Source organism: Crocodylus porosus, unplaced genomic scaffold, assembly GCF_001723895.1.
Source record: "Crocodylus porosus isolate Cpor-Errol unplaced genomic scaffold, CroPor_comp1, whole genome shotgun sequence".
Lineage (NCBI taxonomy): Eukaryota > Metazoa > Chordata > Crocodylia > Crocodylidae > Crocodylus > Crocodylus porosus.
Window position 1 is genome coordinate 80,538,181 of NW_017728949.1, and position 20,526 is coordinate 80,558,706.

General features: G+C 40.1%; 1 protein-coding gene across 1 annotated transcript in view; it reads left to right on the forward strand.

Annotated features, from left to right (window-relative positions):
- The first annotated feature begins 1,146 nt into the window (after nt 1–1,146).
- GALNT13 (polypeptide N-acetylgalactosaminyltransferase 13) overlaps nt 1,147–20,526 on the forward strand; it is a 176,964-nt gene continuing 157,584 nt past the window's right edge. Inside the window, exons 1-5 of the mRNA XM_019553614.1 lie at nt 1,147–1,255; nt 3,528–3,897; nt 5,371–5,537; nt 8,272–8,479; nt 11,399–11,569. Of these exons, the coding sequence (XP_019409159.1) occupies nt 1,147–1,255; nt 3,528–3,897; nt 5,371–5,537; nt 8,272–8,479; nt 11,399–11,569 (1,025 nt within the window). The remainder of the gene's footprint in view (nt 1,256–3,527; nt 3,898–5,370; nt 5,538–8,271; nt 8,480–11,398; nt 11,570–20,526) is intronic.

A 20,526-nucleotide genomic window follows, 5' to 3' on the forward strand; every position in this document is an offset into this window, starting at 1 on the left:
AACAGAATGCTTTTATTGTTTACTTACGCCGCTGATGGTGATGTAGCGTAGGCTGGTCAAACTTGGTTACAGTAATACGATAATACGATGACGATGAACGAGAAACAGTGCCAAGTCGGTAACAGAAACGGAGTCGATGAACAGGAACAAGTCAAATAATGAGTTGATCGGAAAATATAACATATACAATACAAAGATATAGTCACTCGATCCTTGCTCGGCATCATCTCAGTCTCCCCTCGGGTTTGCTGTCGTCTCCTCTCAGGGGTGATCAGCCTCTTTTGTCGCTTTGGGTGGGTCATGATGATAGCATAGGGTGACACACCTTCTCTCGGTCGGTGACTGGATGTTATACACTCAGGGCTGTTGTGACCTGAAAAATAAATAACACACGGACAGCCTCTATTTCCAAAATTTTGATCAATTAGCCTTGTCTCTGTTAGTCACTGTGTTTTCCACTTTAGTTGTAATGTCTTTCGTTGCTTCTTTGAATAGTAAACTCTTAACTAGTAATTTCTCATTTTTAAGTTCCTCCTTCATTTCATCATGGGCTGTAATTAACTTTGTAATAGTCCTCTCATTATTTACCATCTTTGATTGCATATCTTGAACTTTCGCATTTAACTTTTTATTTTCTTCTTCGTTCAGTTTCAGAGAATTTTTAAGATGCAGGAACATATCGTATAGTTTAGAATCTCTTGTCTGAAATCTTTGTTTTTTTTCTCAAGTATTTTCTTTCTCTGGTCATCGTTTTGTTGATCAGAATCAGTGAATCTTTTAACGCTGCCGGTTGCTGAGCTGACGCCGACGGCGACTACTCATTTTTTGACTTTTTGTTGGTTTCGTGGAATCCAAGTGCTTTGGCAAGGGCTTTCTGCCTTTCATCTCCCAATGATCTTAGCTGATCTTTGGTCAGGCCAGATATAAAGCAAAAACCCAAACATTGCTCACTCCATCAGGGTGCGTTGTGGTGGAGAGTCCCGAGCTTGAGGCGGTGAGTTTCAGGCTTGAGGTCTTCGATTTTCCCATCTAGGACGAGTCGGTGTATATTCCGTTGGGTACACTGACAAGATGTTCAGTTTTTCGTCAACTGTCTTCTGAGTCTTGGGTCTCATGGCTCCCTGCAGTTTACCTAGTTGTTCTAGTATGTGGGCTATGGGACCATTTACTGATGGATTAAGGAGCAGTCTCGCTGTCAAATTTTGGCTTCCTCCGTATACTTCAGTTGCTGCTTCCACGGCTTCCAGTAAGCATGGTACGTTCCCTGGATTTGTAGCGAATCTGTGAGGCCAAGCTCCCTGTGCCTGGGCTGGTATAAGGTTCAGGGCTTGCTGGGCCGGGTTCCAAGAAGCATAAGATGAACCTAGGATAGCACACACTGGAAATCCAGCACATTGGAACAGGCTCGACAAGTCTGCTGGAGCACAGAAATAAACATGCTGCAGCAGACTCTAGCATCGTGTGTACTGGCGTTCCTGTGCTGAAAAATGGTGGCAGGATGCTTACAACTAAAGCTAGTTCAATGAGCTTTAGTTTGAAGTGCCCCACCACCATTTTTCAGCACAGAGATGCTAATACATGTGACACTCACGTGCTTTTAATTAGCGCAGCTCACTAATTAAAGTACCCCCTTCCCCCCATGCCTGCCTGTTGGCAAGAATAAAGAAAGACAGGTAAGGACTTGAGATTTTATGTTCTGTTCCATTTCACCATGGGAAGGCCTGCTATGCTGCTCAAATTAAGGGTCTCATTATGGTTTCATTATGACCCTGTATTTTCAGCGTGCTTATGCCTTAACTTGAAAAAAAAATCCATGGTTTTTAACTAACACTTAATGTATGTTAGCTTATTTTAATGCGCATTAACTAAAAAGCATGTTTTTTAAGTGATGCTTTAATGCACATTGAAAGAGGCAAATGTACATTAAAGTGCACATGTAGACACACTCAGTGTGTAGTTTTACTGCTCCAGTTGAGCAGGAAGAAAACATGCCCCCTTCGTAATCCCCAGTTTCTTGCAGGGAGACGCAGGCTGACCCTGAGCAGTCTAGGTCAGTTGATCAGGGCTTCTTTGTGCGCTGCTGCCATCTATCTCCAGGCAGATTAAGGGGGCCTATGGAGCAGACTGGCATGTGTCTAGGGGGCCCCTAGCTGCACAGTGTCAGCATCAAAGCTTCCTTAATCTTTAGGGACTTGGCTTTCAGATGCCTCCAGGTTAGTTTTCCTACCAGAAAAACAAACCCAGAAGAATTCTCCTGGATCATTTCAATGTGTATATTTAGAGTCCTGTTTCTTGGGATTCTCTAGTTGAACAATCAATATATCTTAAAGTGATATCCAGTAAAGCCATCTTTCCTATAAACTCTGTAAATCTAAATCATAATACATATGTCATTGTGGTCAATTAGACCCCAGAAATGGATGAGAAATGCACATTGGTGCTGCTTTTTCTTTCTACTTGGTTTTTAGAGTTCATTAAAGAAATGAATAGCTGGCTGTCTACAATCATGTAATTTTACTGTTTTTTTTCACAGATTGCTCTCCAAAATTATATGAGGCAGTAAAATCCACAAAGAACAATTTCATGCCCAAACAAGTTTAGCATGATTCTTGCTGGATGAGACCGAAGGAAAGTCCTTTGTGGCTCATTCAATAGAAGGCTTGTTTATAAACCACTAGGGTCTCAATTTTACTCTCCAACAATAATGAACAACTATAGAGCTGTATCCAGCAATCAGATTTTTTTCCCCCATAAAGTTGAGGTACCAATTTGCATACTACAGACTATAACTGAAACATGGAAACCAGAGGAATTTTCTATATTTCTTTTCTGGAGATATGTAGGCTGTTATGATTTTTAATTTGTATGGTTTGTTATGCCATTGAACAAAATATATATTTTTAAATGTTTAGAAAGGCTATGTTTAGGGATGGTGTTGGAGAGGTATTGTTGATGGACCATTTGATGTTTCTTTACTGCCTTTTACTGCCATTATCCTAATACCTATATTCCTACATTTGGATGGACTGACTAGACAAGGATTACTGTTAGAGAAGTACTGCAATATGTGGTTTTGAATGTATTCCTTCACTTTGGCTTGTGATTTCTAAAATTATATGGACCAAATGCATTCCTATGGTTAGAGTGTGCAGGGCAACTAAATATTTTTAGGTAACTAATATGTAGAGAAAATATTACAATCAAAATATTTAAAGAAGAGTATGTTACGCTTTAAAGAGCAGACTACAAATGTGAATGTGACATGTACCTTATCTAACATAAAGCTCACTACCATGCGTAGACCTCTATTGAAGAAAACATTGAACCCTTATGTGCAGTTAGGTATGTGTTTTAGTGGTTTTGATTTCACATTGATAGCCATGGAATATATGAAGGCTTCAAATGAGCAATTGGTACAGTTGAGAAGAAAACAGCTCTGCTGAAAGGCTTGAACAGAAATGTCATTACGGATCAACAAAAATAACTTGAGTGTTGGATTGAATACTGTGCAATTATATATACTCCAGTGAGACTGAAATTAAACACAAAGAGTCAAAGGGTTACCACAGTTAGAAGTTATGATGGATTTGGACAACAAGGTTACGTTAGAAGATTTGCAGAAAGTCATTATAAATCAGTTTCTGGGAACACGGCATCCAGCAACAGCTGTTTGCCTGCTGAAATCTACAGATGTGCCAAGATGAATTACTTCGAAAGCTTCATGAAGTTATACTTCTCTGTTAGAAAGAAGAAGCAGCACCAGAAGATTTTGAAGCTGGTTGGTTTGTACGATTATACAAAAACAAAGTGGATTGAAGTGACTGTGACAACTATCTCTCTGTTGAACATCATCAGAAAATTTGTCACTTGCATCATGCTCCTGAGGCTGCAGTCTGGGTGAAAGAATCTATTCTGAAAGTCAAGAAGTTTTTCACTCCACTACTGTGATATTTTCAGTGAAGCAACAGCAAGAGAAGCGTAGAGAAAAACGAATACCATTGTATATAGCCATACAAAAAACTAGAACTCTGGGTTCCAAAATTATACCTTTTATTAGACCAACTGGCTGTTGTATATAGCCTTCATCTGTCTGACAAAGACCTTCAATACAGTCAATAATAGACAGGGTGTTTTTACGTTTCTGAAAAAACTGGTTGTCCCTCCAAACTGTTGAACATCATTCACTCATTACATCAAGGTATGAAGGGACCTGTGGTGTATGAAAACAAAGACTCAAACACCTTTCACAGCCACAAAAGGGTGAAACGGGTGCATCTTGGCCCTGTGGTTTTTAACATCCACTTTTCATTCATGTTTCTTCATGCATTCAAGAACAGCAACGTTGGCATTTATCTTTGAATGAGATTAGATGGAGGCTTTTTCAATATTGCAAGGGTTTAGAGCAAACACCGAGGTGAAAGAACTGATTCTGAGAGATTTCCTCTTTGATGTGGCCTTGGTTGCCCACAATGAATCTTCCCTACAAAATCTCTTGGGCAGATTTTCTGAATCATTCAAGAGCTTCAGGATGGCAATTAAGACAAGACAACTGTGATCATGTACCAAGGGGTGAAAGAATTAATACCTGACATCACTCTGGGCAATAACTGTCTTGGTGTTTCTTTGTCTCTTACATGTATACCATGATCCAGGCATTGATGGTTGCCTACTAAGCACTTTCCTGTGTCAAGACCATATAGATAAAAATAGATCTACAAACTGTGTTGTTATACTCCCTGAATACTATTACCAGATTAACTTTCTCTAGATCACATATACAGTGATATAGCTCTGGAAAACTATTTTTCCCTACATTTTGCCTTCTAAAAATTAGGTGTGTTTTTTATGAGGGTGAGTGGTACATGAGAAATAAAACAATTTAGTTTTTGTGTTTTCATTCTAAGAAATCTAAGAAATCTTAACATCTGGAAAGTTTAAAAAATTAGTCCTGTTTTATACAAACCACAGAGGTTGGGAGGAATCCTGATTAATGGGTTGATGCTTTGCTTCTAACGTTTTTGTGCGTTGTGTTATTTCTTGGATGTAAAAACTAATTTTCCATTTGGTAGATCCAGCAATTTCTCATATGTAGCTTTTGAGTGTTGATTTCTGAGTACACTAAGAAACAGCTGGCAGGAGACTAAGTGGTTCTGAAAGAGGTAAAACTGGGAAACAGCTTTTTTGGTGATGTCTTTTCTAGCAGGAATATAGTATTCACTGTTCTTATGAGTCTAATAATTTGGGACTCTTGAAATTAATGTCCAGCTGAATTGTGTGTTGTCCAGTGATATTGGGGCCTGGCTTCCAGTGGTGTGATGGCGGTAGTGAAGACTTTATTAGAAGATTAACCTTCTTTTCTCTTTTTGGCAGATGCAAGACAAAAGTCTACCCTGATGAGCTCCCAAATACAAGTGTCGTTATAGTGTTTCATAATGAAGCTTGGAGTACTTTGCTTCGAACTGTTTACAGTGTTATAAATCGGTCCCCGCATCATTTACTTTCTGAGGTCATCTTGGTAGATGATGCCAGTGAAAGAGGTAAGCCTCTTGTGCTAATTTATCAAGGGCAGTTGTTGATAATATGAAAGACATTTAAATGTAACATATTTTGTTACTGTCACATTTAAGAATAGTTATACAAGTCAGTGGCATTTAACCACTGATAAATCTGAAACTCAACTCTAAACAAAGATGCCTGTGATTGTTACTTTGTTCAGAGGCAGTTGGAGTGAGAAAAAAAGGTACTTTTTAGTGACCTTGGACAAATGGTCATAACAAATATTTTAATGTATCTGGGGAAGTGCTAAACTGTGCACGTTTCTAAAGTAATAATTGAAAAACTGTCTGGAATCATATCTATAACCAGAGCTGTTATCCAGATTTTTGTGAGTTCTTTTTTTGTATCAGTTAATTATAAGCTGCACACTGATTTTATTATCTCATGTTTTTGTTGAAGAATGCAAGTAAGAATATGGTGTTATGTGTCTTTGCCACTCATTACTCTTTCCAAAAGGGAAATAGCTTCCTCCTGGGGTTCAGACCTTTTAAAATGTAAGAAGCTGATGCAGTTTCTTTCTATTTCTTTCTACGGTAAATAATTATTGTGGTTTTAATTTCTTTGGGGGTCTGATTTCTTGTAGGAGCATTTCTTTATAGAGAAAGCAGCTTTTAGTTACAGAAACTGCCTCTGACATTGTTAACATTCTTTTTTCCTTACAAAATGCCAAAAATTTAATATTCAACATGAAATTAGTGAAAAGCCAAAGATATTATTTGGAATTGCATGCATTTTTAAATGTTCACACAGTCTTGCACCTTATATAATGTTTAAGCTATTTAATGCTGAATACAAAAGAACGCAGCAGCTAGTTAATTCAGGCATAGCAGTACCTCTCATAATTGTGCAAGCAGCTGGAATTGGCTCTGGGTTTATTTCTGTACAGCTGCCGGATATAGGGGACTAAGACCCCTCTACACATTACAGGTATTGCACAATTAACTGGTTAAATTACACAATTACCTGGAGACAAGCTACATGTGCAGAGTAGCTACTGTACAATAAAATGTTTCAACCACCTATAAAAAGTTAGCCTTGAAAAATTGTACTAACTTTATAGCTGGTTGCTGTTGGGCTTTAATTTGCACGTGCAGCAGGGTCTCCCCACAAGGGTGCACTATGCCGAATGAAACCCTACTCACCCCCCACCAGGCCATAGGGATCGTAGCTATAATCTCTAAGGTTTAGGGGTGCATGAAATCCCCAGACCCTGGGGATTGTGGCTATTATCCCTAGGGATCCAGGGTACATGGAAACCTCTGGGGCTGGAGGTTTCCTGCAGGACAGTCCCTCTGCCCTGGGGGTGCAGGAAAACTCCAGGACTAGAGGATAACTGTGATCCTCCACCTCGGCTGTTGTCCCTACCCTAGGGTTGTGGGAATCACCAGCTCCAGTGGGGATCCTCCAGCTTTTGGGGTGTGGGGGATGCCCATGCAGCTGGGAGCCCTACCACTGTGGTGCTCCCAGTCTCAGGATCCTCCTTCTTGCTGGTACAGGGGGAGCCTGGGATCAGGCTACCCCTGCACTGTCATTGTGGGATCATGCATTAAATGGCATTGCACCTCAGTCGTACCTCTTGCCATGCATGTGTGGCATGGCAGGATATGCAGTTGTGTGTATTGTGCATTAGATCCCATCATGCCTTTGCCTGCATGTGTAGAGGCAGCCTATGAAACCAACTTATGGTAAAACCATTCTGAAGAGGACAGATGACACAGAAAATTCATTGCAGTGTACTATGCAGTGTTTGCCAAATGCTTTCCTCAGGTGGTAGGTTTTGGTAGCCCTGTAGCAGTCAGGTAACACAGTTTCTAAATCCTGTAGGGACTGGAGATGCTGCCAGATTCTTCCCACTCCTCTTGAAATCTGGATTCCTTATTAACTGTACTACCCTTATTTTTCTACTCTCAGCATGTGCTATCTTGGACAGGGATCTAACTGTAACATTTGTTATATTAGCTCCCTATTCACACAACTACTCACCAAAAAATTCCTGTTTCAGTGATGACCATGCTGGGTAGAGTGGCAGCTCTCTAAGCCCCACTTCTCAAACAGTCATCCTGCAAGTGGGAATATTGCTGAGACTTAGGGGGTTTGAAGAAGAATGAATTCTGCCATGCTGGCTTCGCTCCTTCAGTCCTCATTCTCTCCTCTATGGTAGACAGCAAGGGGAAGTCTTTCTCATGTATTAGCATGGTATTACATTTTTTAAATTGTCAGACACGTAAGAAGTTTATTAAAACTGAGCTTGTTTGGATACTGAATCTCAACACCAAACAAAACTGCAAAAGTTATTTTTGAAACCATGTTTTGGTAAACAGTGTACATTCAGTGTTGACTGCCTGGTGCTCTTTGTAGGAAATGAATCTTGACTTTTTCCTCTGAAAACTTCTATTTACATGGTAATCTCAGAAGAGTTATTTAATGAGACCTGTAGTGCAGCCCCAGAATGCGAGTGGAGTTCTATGGAAGCCTCTGTGTCTTGGCTCTGATTCTTCTAAAGATTAATAAGCATGTCTCGTACTGTATTTTTTGTCTTGTGCTTCCAGAGCCTTTAGTCTTTTCAATATTTATGCATTAGAATATTGTCCAGGAGTTACCCTTGGAGTGACCAGCGTAATGCATTAACCACGCATTTCCATTCTGATTTCTTTCTGGTTATTGATTCAGGTTTGAAGAAGTGTTTTTTCTTATTATTTTAATTGCATTTGACAGATTTTCTGAAGGCTGCATTAGAGAATTATGTGAAAAATTTAGAAGTGCCAGTAAAAATTATTAGGATGGAACAACGGTCAGGACTGATCCGTGCTCGACTAAGAGGAGCAGCCGCTTCTAAGGGCCAGGTCATAACTTTCTTGGATGCACATTGTGAATGCACTTTAGGGTGGCTTGAGCCCCTGCTGGCAAGAATAAAGGAAGACAGGTAAGGACTTGAGATTTTATGTCCTACTTTGTGATAGAAATGCTGCTCAAGTTAAGGGTTTCATTATGAGCCTGTATTTTCAGTGTGCTTATGCCTTAGATTTAAAAACATGCTTTTAGGATAAGGCTAATCCATCAGGCCAAAGAGCATTTTTTATTTCTGCTTTAGATTTTAGATTTTGTATTTATTTCAATTTATGCCAAATATTTTTTTTAATTGTTTTTTTTTTATTTTAACATTGTTTTTACAGGGTTTCTGTCAGTGCTGGTAGAAATAGTTACTGTTAATACATTATCCCTTTTCTTCCATGGCATATATCCATGGAGGTCTTTTTGGACAGAACTAACCTGCAACTTTTTTGGTTCATGCATGGCTGCCTTCTGTACTCAGTCTGTCTTGTTTTCTACTGGTGAGCTCACAGGTAGCTGAAATTTACCCTCATCCAGTTTTCTAATATCATGATGAATCTTGCACCCATCTATTTAATGTGTGAGTGGATCTATAATCCCAAATAAGAGAAAAATCCACATTACAATCATATTTTATCATTGTTCTGCCAGCATTTTTCTTACCCTTATGACTTACGATGAGAAAACAACAGGGTGGAGGATGTGCATGTGTGGGTGTTCATGCTCATGCATGTACATATATAAGCTCTGCTTGTATACTTACACAGACATATCCAAAGCCAAAAAAGACCCTGTTTTTATCTATTTATAAACCATGTAGATGGACCACAGATAATCTCTGCAAAATGTGCACCATGAACAATAAATCAGAAGAACGGCAGGAATCCATTACTTCAGCAGCTGCTGGGATCAAAGATGGGTAGAGAGTCTGTTCATTTGGAGAATGATTGGTGATAGTGGGAAGGAGCATAACATTGTTAAAATAGGGATGTAGCCTTCACAACATTAATTGAGTTTATCATAGAATCATAGAATTGTAGGGCTGAAAGGGACCCCAAAGGATCATCGGGTCCAGTCCCTTGCATGAGCAGGAAAGACATCTGGGATCAGACAGTCCCAGCCAGGTGACCATCTAGTCTTCTCTTGAAGACCTCTAGGACAGATGATTGCACCACCTCTGACAGTCTAGTTGTAAAAACGTTTTTCCTAATGTTCAACCTGAAACGATATTCCAGGAGTTTGTGGCTGTTATTTCTTGTTTTCCCCCAGATACATATAATCTATACGTAAAAAGTGCTACTTATGTTATGAAAGGAACAGGGGCTGGATGTGGGGAGATATTAAGGATATGGGAAAGGAGACTGTGTACATGTCTGGGGAGAAACTAACTATGTTGGTTCAATTTTGCTGTTGGGGTGAGAAATATAGTTGAATTTGTGCATGTTTGGAGCTGAGGGGGTTTTGTGAATAGAAGAAGCAGGGGATAGAGGGTTTGTGTAGAAGCAGCTGTTTGTGGGAGGATGCAAGGAGGAGTCAGTGACATACCTTCCGAGAGCCACAACTGGGCGGTTCTGTGCCCTGGGTGGTAGTGGTGCTCGGGGCAGCAGCTGCAGCCAGGCTACTGGCAACAGAATGACACCCCAAACAGGACATCTATTTTTGTGCCTCCTTTCCTCCACCTAAGTCAGTGCCCATGGCTAGTGCCTTGTTTGCTCCCTGTTAGTAGCATATTTACATTTGCAGTTGCTTTGATGGTCTTCCCCTAGTATCATAAGACAGTGACCACATCGTTCTGGGGCATAACATCAATTGCAGCTGAACCAAACCAAATTAGTTTAACCAATAACCATTCCTTTTTAAGGTAAGGTTTGATTGTTGTTAGGGTAAAAACTGGAGAAAAAGAAAATAATACAAAAGAAAAATAAAAGGAAGCTGTTATATCCTTCTGGCTATAGCCTATTAGAATTACTTCTATTAACTGCATATAATAGTTTGTATGTACCTGTTGTTCAGGGATTTTTTGGAAAAAGTATGTTATTTTATATAGTGCTATTTTAATAGTTTCTTGTTCTATTATTTCATTAAGATTCTTCTATTTTATATATTTTTATTCTGTAACCTAAATTCTATGTCCCTTATGTAATAAAAAAAATTACAAGTTATAAAACTAATTAAAAATTGAGCATAGTAGGAAAAAAATCTCGAGGGAGACATAACTGCAATGAATAGCACCTTACAGAAAAGTTAAATCTTTGAAGTAGGGTGTGAGATCAGTTTGGCAACCCAGAAGCAAAACTGAGGGGTATTTCCACATAGTCTAATTACCCTCCTTCTCTTTAGCAAGGATTCAGTATTTCAGGAATGATTTTGTTATTCCACCCATCTACTAGCAAATACACATATCTTGTGTGTGAAGAAGTTTCTGAGTTTGTGGTTTGTGAACATGCGGAAGTTGGATAGAAAATAAATGAGTGATTTTGGTAATAACATTCTGGGCTATGTCAAGATGTACAAAAGCTCTTGAATAATACTTTAATAAGTGCAGAAATGAAAATTAAATTGTTTCAGTATTGATTTGTGAATTAGAAGGTGTGAGATTTTACTTCAGCACTGAAGTTCATGCTGGACAGCTGATATCCAAGTGAATTATGCTGAAGTTTATAGCGAACCTGCATCATCTCAGTGGATTTGAATGGAAACTGAGTAATCTTGTTTTGCCTGAGTTAGTCCTAAAGCCTGGTAGCTTCCACTTAAAATTTGAAAGTTGGGGTTTAACCTTGGAGTGAAACTTAGCGGGTGCAGGCCTGTGTAAATGGAAATGGGAAACAAGGTTTCCATAAGACTGACAGCTGGAATTGCATACAATTTATACAGTACAGTTACCAATATATATGAGCAGTTGTATGTTGATCTGAAGCTAGAAAGACTACATTAGAAAGCAGTGTTATAGCATATTAATAGGCCTTAACATTAAAATGTCTTATTAAAATGTAATACTTTTTTCTTACAGAAAAACTGTTGTCTGCCCAATCATTGATGTGATAAGCGATGATACTTTTGAATACATGGCTGGATCAGACATGACATATGGCGGGTTTAACTGGAAACTTAATTTTCGCTGGTACCCTGTTCCTCAGAGAGAGATGGACAGGCGGAAAGGAGACAGAACCTTGCCTGTAAGGTAAAGAGAATAAATGAGGAATACTTTGGTACTGAATTGTTATATAGTTATGAACGCTGTGATATTTTATTTGTATATAATTATATTTAATACCATTTTAGTGAAATTCTTGTTAGAATGTGTGCCCATCCAGAAAGCATAAACCTAGAATATATCTTCTAGATTTAAATTATTGGATTACCAATATGTGACCTATTCACAGTGCTGCAATATAGTTATCAGAGCTGAGCAAATGCTTTATTTTCTTTGTGAATATCAAATAAATATGAGTTTGCTTTTGATATGTTTCTATCCCTTTTGTATTCATTTTCTCCAGCTGTTTTAGTGAACAAGTTTACTAGCAACCACAACATGGAAACAGCCCAGCTTTAAGCACTTGTGGAGAGCAATGACTGAACTTGTAAAAATTTAAGTATTCTCCCAATAAACGTTATTCTCTTTAAAACTTATGATATTTGTAGTTAAGGAACAGAGTTGATAACTAAATTGTGTTCAGTCAGAACTAACCAACACTGCTCCAATTTCCCAGATCGCTGAACTGCTCATGAATGATCTGACAATCAGTCACAGAAAGTATTCAGTGAGTTATTTTAACAGACTTTCCAGACACAAATCATTTGCTTATAAAAAAAATTGTGAACAAAACCAAAAAAGGTGGCATTAGTTGAATAAATTATTTGCTCGGCTCTAATTGCTATAATGGTCCCCCTGTCTGGAAATGAAAGTATTCAAAAGTGGATGTAATTGTTTCAAACATGATTAATAGACATAACTAAAAAGGAACAAAAAAATCCCAGTCCAGTGCATTTCAGGGCAGTGTACAACAAGCAGATGGAGATAGCCAGCTCAGATGGCAACAGTTCACAATTCAGCTTTACGAAGTGTTTCCAGACAAGATAGTGGATGGGTAAAGGAAGTTTTTTTCATGGTTCATTATGTTTGAACAAGCAGAAATACATCCTCTTATGAACTTTAGAACAGGCGAAAGGCCTTGGATTTGAAATGATTGAATATCTTTCCAGTTGACAGTGCAATTCTCAGGAACCATCTTATTTCCATCTTATTAATATAAGGAAAAAGGAAAGTTTTTTCAACATTCTTGTTCAGGCTGATTTTAGAGTATAAAGGTTAGATACAGTAGAGCCACTGAGAGGAGAAGAGTCAAAAGGGGCAGGAAGTGTGTTTGTGTAGATTGTGCATTAGATCCCATTGTGTCTTTATCTGCACATGTGGAGGAGGCCTAAATCTTTGCAAGTCTCTGTCAGGGGCAGCTAGCTCCTCTTGGAGCTGATCCTAGTGACTGTTAGGACTGCTGCTTAGGTGCTGTAGTGTGTGCCAGTGATGGTTCCTTAAGAGAATGCTGCAGCAGAATAGAACAGAACAGTAGGGTATAAATTGACCAATGAGGACTCTAGATTTTGTTGTCATAAGCAATTCATTGCCACAAGCAGCAACAGTGTGTTTCGTATAGAGGTGGTCTACCCATGTCAGAAAAGTCATGTTGCCAATCTGGCAAGTAGTGTGTGTAGCCACCATATTGGAATCCAAGTCGGCTATCTTGAATTCACATTTGGTCAAAATTCAGCTCCCACTATGGTTAGAAAATTAATTCCAATGACAAAACCAACCTTGTATGAACCAAGGAGATCAATTCGTAATAGTTCTGTCCATGGTAGCCATGGATTCCAAGATGGCTGCCACAAACATACATGATTAGATACCCAGAAGGTTTGCAAAATTGCTGCGTCAACTCAGTTCTAGATATAGATTACCTCAACATGAAAAACTCCAATAGAGATTGTCAACAAGAGACTCACCCTTATTGCCCTTAAGCAAATGTTGCAATGCAGTCACATTAGTGAACAAAGTGTGTGAAGCAGTCAGATGCACAATCAGGACAGTGTATCGCATGGTTATCACTACCGTGTGTGTGCATGCTTGAATACTTGTACAAAATTTCACATCCAGTTGAATTTCTAATTTGACAGGGAAATTAAAATCTCCCTTTCAAAGCAAAACTTTCCATATTTTGTGTCCCATTCTCCTGTTCTCCCTGCCATGGGAAAACAAGTTGACTTTTGTAGCTTACTCCGATGCTCACTTGATCTGGGCTCTAGTGGACCAAGGAAAGTGAGTGATAGCAGCAAAGGACATCTTCCCATTAATTACTTGCATTCAAGCTAACAATGTTTAATTCAGACACCTCAGATGAGGATAGCTGCCTTGATATCACAGGTCTTTCTCTCAGAACAGAAAGGTAGTCTTTCTTGGAATGCTTATCCTCCTCATCCTGTCCTTCTTTCCTACCTCAAAACCAGCACCTGAAGTTTCATTTGGAAATCAGATGGCATCTAAAGCAAGTACTGAGTATAATTAGTTTCCTGCAGGAAACAGTATTTAATAAGCGATCTGCTGCATTCAGGGCTATCTGCTGTTTGGAGTGGTTTTAAGCAATAGCATCAGACTTCATTGCAGTAATTGAGTGCTGGTGTCAAAAGGTGTGGACCCAGTAACATTTGGAGCCCTTTTGGTAGGGGGATATTTAAAAGGGCATCACCTAACATTTACTAATGGTTATTAGTGAAGGAACTGAGAGTGATTCCAATGCAGCAAACTCCCTCCAACTTTAACGCTCCTTCCTCTAGTGTTAAAGTTGGAGGTGGGTTTCTGCATTTGAATCTTCTCAGCTCCTTCATATATAACAGCCAGAATATACCAGGTACTGCCCTTTAAAACATTTCCCATTTGAAAGGGCTCCTTTGTTCACAGGGAAAGATGTGGTAGCAAGTTCTCAAACAAATGAAGAGCATGTAAAATTCTAGCCACACTTAAAATGGGTTGGCACCCATATCTATCTGATATCCAAACACATTTGGGGATCCAGAAAAAAAAAAAGGAAACATGAGCAAGAAATTTCTAGTTCTTGCTTTCCCCTTTCTATAAGAAATATTTCAACCTCACCTGGATTTTGGAGTATGTCTGCATGTATGCATACATCTTGATCTAGTCTGTTTCTAGATAATGACCATTGACTTTCAGCTTTGCTTATGTATATGTAATATAATCATCGCACCTAACTTCTTCTTTTCATTACGTTGAAAGTCAGTGGAGTTGTTTGGGTGTACTTGTGAGAGAGATTTTACACAAAGCATTTAGTATCCACTTTAAGTTAATTGCAACATGGCTACCTTTTCCTTTTATATTTAAGGTAAGACATACAGGATACAAATTGGTTTGTAATGACCATTATTGTATTTAGTAAGAAAAGATCTGCAGAATTCACTCATGAGAAATCACTCAGTTCACTCATGAAGGGAACAGTTGCTGCAGAATTCAGTCATCATATGCTTTATATGTGCTGTCCATTACTTTTAATGAAAAGTCAAAAAAAACAAAAAAAGGCTGCTTTTCCAATAAAATTTATTTGGTTCTTTTTCTTTTCTAGTAGAAATAAGAGCCAGTTTATTTGGTTTGTTTGCCCAAGTGATTAAAAGAAGCTGGCTTCCTTATCATTTAATTTTGTGAAATGATTAGGGAGTTAAAGCAGCAGAAGTATCTTCTTTTGTTGGTTTCTCGAATTTATAGGGAAAGTTTAATTTATTCATTTTCTGTGGTGAAGTCTCCAAGTAATTGTCATCTTATACAGTTGTAAAGATAACTTTCATACTACAATGTATTTCTGTAAAAAGCAGATCTAATAGTTTCCTTATCATTTCTGAAGTGAGCTGAATAAAAGAAAAGAGACCTAATAAAAGCTCTAATTCTGTATAAAAAGTGTTGGGTAGTATATTACAAACAAAGATTCAACGTGCAGTTATAGCACACTTGAAATATCCTGTCTTAATTTATATATATAAATATAAAGTCCTGTTCTCGTTCTTCACAAATTTGACCCTATCATTTTGATCCCTTATTATTTTTACTTCCTTTCCTAGGTACAATCATGTCATCTTTCTTCTTCCCCAGGGAGGTAGTCTTTCTCTCTCTTTAGATTTTTATAAATTCACATGTCACAATGGTATCTGAGCCCCTCCAACAACACTTTTCTTTTAAATAGTATCTTTAACTCTCAGCATTTTATGAAGGTGGATAATGTCTCCAATCTGGATACGTGACCTTCCCAAGCTCACAACACATCATAAAATAGCATCTGGCTCAATTTACCCATTTTTCTGAACACAAAACCTTGGATTTTGCTACCTTTCTGTGCATGACTCCTATATTTTCTCTATAACTCCTTCAGTTAGGATGTCAGGGTGGAATTACAGGTTTGTGTTAAGTACAGATAAACCAATGTGGATGATAATGGGTGCATCTACACCCAGAGCTTTTGCTTTGGAGTTTTTTGTTCCCAGGCATACCATTTGAACGTGTGCCTGGGACCTATTAACTCTGGAGCAATCAGATTTGGAGTTTGTTCATGCATAGCACATGGAGTCTGGTTGGAGCAGCTGTGGCTGGAACGGGAACCTAGAAGTAAGCCTGCAAGTCTGGGGCTGCTTCAGCTAAGCTTAATGTGCTGCAGAGGGGCTAGCTGGGGCACAGCGGTGTTTCAGTGTGGGAAAAGCCAGTAGGCCTGTGTGAAGCAGCAAATATTAAATTCAGATTCAGCTGATTTGGAGGGACAGTGATTTGATTTGGTGATTCGATTCACTGCCCCAGTTTGATTCGGCCGAATCAGATTTGGAGATTTGGCAATTTGGCCATAAACTATAATGGGGAATCACTAAAATACCTATAGTTTTGTCATTTGTTTGCAAATTTGGATTAAAACAGCAGCCCCTTCTGAGGTCATGAAGCCTGCCAGGATTCAAAGAGATAGGTGCCGGGGTTTCTGTGAAAGTGCCCCTCAAACTGTTGAAAGCAAAACTCATGTCATGTTTGTGTGTTAAGGCAGAGCAGGATGAAAACAGCAGGGATGGTAGCCCCTTTTGAGGTCCTGAAGTATGCCAGGTTTCAAGGAGATAAGTGCAGGGGCTTCTGTGAAAGTGTACCTCAGACTGTTGAAAGCAAAACTTGTGTCACTTGTGTGTGTTGACTGGGTTTTTGGTTGTAGCTGTGTTGGTCTAAGGAACAGGCAGACAAGGCTTTTTGAGTAGATGTGATATCTTTTAGTAGACCAACTGAATGGTTTGAGAAATGTATGTTAGCAAGCTTTCGGGTTTAAAAACTCTTTGTCAGGCTGAGGAAGCATCTAGAGTTGGTGTGTGTGCTGTTCCTGGATGGAATGAATAGTAAAGAAGCTGGAGGCTAGTATGCAGGCAAGAAAGCCATTCAGTGAAAATATAAATGGAGGTGTTATGGGGTGAGAGACAGGTTGGGAGGGATGTAGCAGGTAAAAGTGGAGAGGAACCTGGGAGTCAGATGTCAGGCAGATTATAGTAGGCATCATAAATCCAATGTTTATACTGAGTCCATGAGTTTTTGTATCCAGTAGACTTATGAAGTAAAGTTTGTAGGCTTGTCTACAACATCTGTTTTGTAAATTCAAACAAGCACCAAGCCTCGGTAACCGAATCAGCAAAAGGAAACGTCCTACAGCCCAAAACACACCGAATGGATCCAGACCATGCCATGACAAGAAATGCAAAACCTGTCAACATATCTCCAGTACCCCCAAAATTACTACACCCCACAGCAGAACCATCAGCATTCCTATATCTTACAGCTGCACCTGCAGAAATGTAACGTAGCTCATCCAGTGCACCAAATGCCCTGATGGAAAATACATAGGAGAGACCAAGCAATAACTGCGCACCAGGATGAATACACACCAGACATCTATTAAAGACAAAAACACCCAGTGGGGGCACACTTCTCACAAGCAAACCACTCTCTCACCAATCTCTCAGCCCTGATTCTCAAATGGAATTTACAAAACACTTTTCACAGATGAGCCTACGACCTTCACTTCATCAACATCCTATAAACAAAAACTCATGGACTCAGTATAGACATTGGATTTGACACACTGTAACCTGCCTAACATCTGACTCCCGAGGTACCTCCCCACTTTTACCTGTTGCATCCCCCTTCCCCACTCCCTTCCAGCCTGTCTCTCACCCCCTGACACTTCAATTTACATTTTCACTGACTGGCTTTCTTGCATGCAGACCAGTCTCTGGCTTCTTTACTATTCATTCCATCCAGGAAGAGCACACACACTGACTGCAGATGCTTCCTCAGCTTGACAAAGGGGGCCGAATCTTCTCCGAATTGAATTGACTACCGAAGTTAGTCACAGCCCTACTAGCCAGCAGGCAGCCCCTGCACTGAAGTATCCTTGTGCCCCATCCACCTGGGTTAGTGTCTCCATGTACACCAGTGTGCATGAAAAAAAACCTCTGCAGCAGGTTAGTATTTGTAAATACAAGTACTACCCTACTGTGGAGTTTATTAATTTCCTGTGCTGTGATAGGGGTGCACGTGTAGATAATGAGACATTTATTGTGGAGCTAATTAGTCAGCTCCACAGTAAACGTCTCATGTAGATGTGCTTATTAGGCACATATGAAATCTAGAACCAGATTTCAGCATTCAACCAGAATTTGAACAGAAATGAATCTGACATTTTTCTAAAGTTCCTAAAAATGTGACTTGAATTTGTCTTGTGTTTATTATCTTTTCTTTCATTGATTTTATTCAGTAGTAAAAGGAACAGGAGAGTGAGAGGAAGAAAAGTCAGTGTGACTGAAACTAGGATTGATGAGTTGAAAAGGGTAATAAACTTGTCAGGGATATACATTCTCTAAGTAATAAACGTATTAGGGAAAAGTGAAACAAATCAACTACAAGGTTCCATCCTTAATATTTTTCTTATTTTTTAAATAGTCTTTGTCAAGGAGTGGCCTCTTGGGGAATGCTTGTGCATGACCACCATCACCTTGCCTGGTCTAACAGGGGTGGCTTCTAGAGAGGCGAAGAGCCCAGGCACCCTTCCAACTCTAGGTATCCTGGTCTTTTGGTTGCTCATCCTTGTGGTTCTTTGTGGCCACACTCAAAGACCTAGTATCTAGCTCTGCTCCTGAGAGAGGGACTTGTTGCGGGGGGACTCACAGGAACACAACGTTCCAAGCATCACAGTAGACCATCTCCTCAGTAAAGATATTAGCTGGGCGGCCTTTGATTCTGTAAAAGGTTCTCTGCCCCCTTTGAAGGAGTTAAGCAGTCCCTCTGACCCTGATCCAGGCTGCACAGCCCTAAGCACCCCCAGCAATACTCAGCTGCTCCCTTTCCAGTTCCCCAAGGCTCCTCAACTTGTTTCAGTCTCCAGACTGTTCTGGCCATTGTTCTGCTTTCCCCAGTCTGCTCTATTGTCATGTTCATTTCCCCCTGGGTATGGTGTCATCTCACCTTTATCGATATTTCTTGATGCTAAAAGTCCATCTTATCTTGTCGTGCACTTACTCAGACCTGCCACTTAACTGTCCATTCTCTGTACACAGGCTGTTGAGATAAACTGAGTCACACAATAATATAACAACCTGAACAGAGAAACATCACAATAAAACTTGTAGTCCATCACAGTCTTGCAAACTTTTTATATACTGAAGAACCTCCTGTATATCTTTGAGTAAATTCATTCCTACTTCAGTCAGTTTGCCAACATATCGGCGTGCCTAAAAAAACAGAATACTGTCTGTGCCCAAAGCAGTTTAAAAACATTTTGTTGTTTGATATCCACAGTATAAAATATATCAATTTTTTTGTGCTGTGCCTCTGCTGGATACTGCCATGTTTGTCCTTCACTATTGAAAATTTAAAACACTCTATAGTAATATTTATTTAGATGTTCTAGAAGCTTTAGCTTTCTTCTATTTTGGAACTTTTGTTTTCTTCCTAAATATCTTGTTCCTATATAAACTCCTGTGAAAAAATTTAAAAAGGGATTAAATGTATACAGTAAATAAAGATCATACCTCTAGGCCAGGGGCGGGCAATTATTTGGGCCCACGGGCCAAATAGGCAGTTCTGGGTAGCTGCTGGGGGCCAGTCAGCACCCCCCACACCCTCACAACAACCTGGAGCCTATGCTTCCTGCGGATCCTCCCTGATGCTGCCAACAGTGCATAGCCTCAGCCCTGACCTTGTCCCTCCCCACATCTACTCCAGATTTGCTCCAGCCAAAGTGGACCAGCTGAAATCTGCATGCACAGCCCCAACCCTAGCCCACCCTGCACCTACTCCAGACTGTTTGCCCATGCTAAGCAGCAGCAGCAGCCAGGCAAAAGCTGTTGCTTTGTGTGGGGGAAAAGTGACCCCTCCCCCTCACTGCTGCCAGGTCCTTCTTGCTGCAGCCGCCTGGAGCCCATGCCCAAGCTGCCCTGCAGCTTCTATACACCACTGTCACCACCTCCACCAGACTGCCCAGCCAGGACAGTGGTGGCATTGCAGGTCCGGCAGCAGTGAAAGGGAGGGACAATTTTCCCCCATGACGAGCAGCAGCTTCTGCCCAGCTGTTACCGCTGCTGCTGCTACTCAAAATGGGTAAGCAGTCCAAAGCAGGCATGAGGTGGGCTAGAGTCGGGCCTGTGGTCATGGGTTCTGGCTGGTTCTCTCTTCCAGGCAGAGTCTAGAGAGGGTGTGGGGTGTGCTGTGTACACAGGTCCATACTAGTACCATGGGGCTGGGGCCAGCAGTGGCAACAGCCAGAAGGAGCAAATGCTGTTTGGTCTGTCTAGAATCCAGCTAAGGAGCCACCCCAACCCCACTGAATGCCCAGGAGGTGGTGGGATGCCCCTTGGGCCAGATGGCACCTGGGTCAGGAGGAACCAAGGAACCTGCCTCAGGCAAAAGTCCACCTGCGAGCTGTATTTTGCCCACCCCTGCTCCAGGCTCCAGACCTAGCAACTAACTGAACTATGGTACTAGTAGGAATTCATATAAATAACGTATTTCTTCCAGAATATATTCATAATATATTTATTCTAAAGTAATGTCACCAGCATTCAGTATCA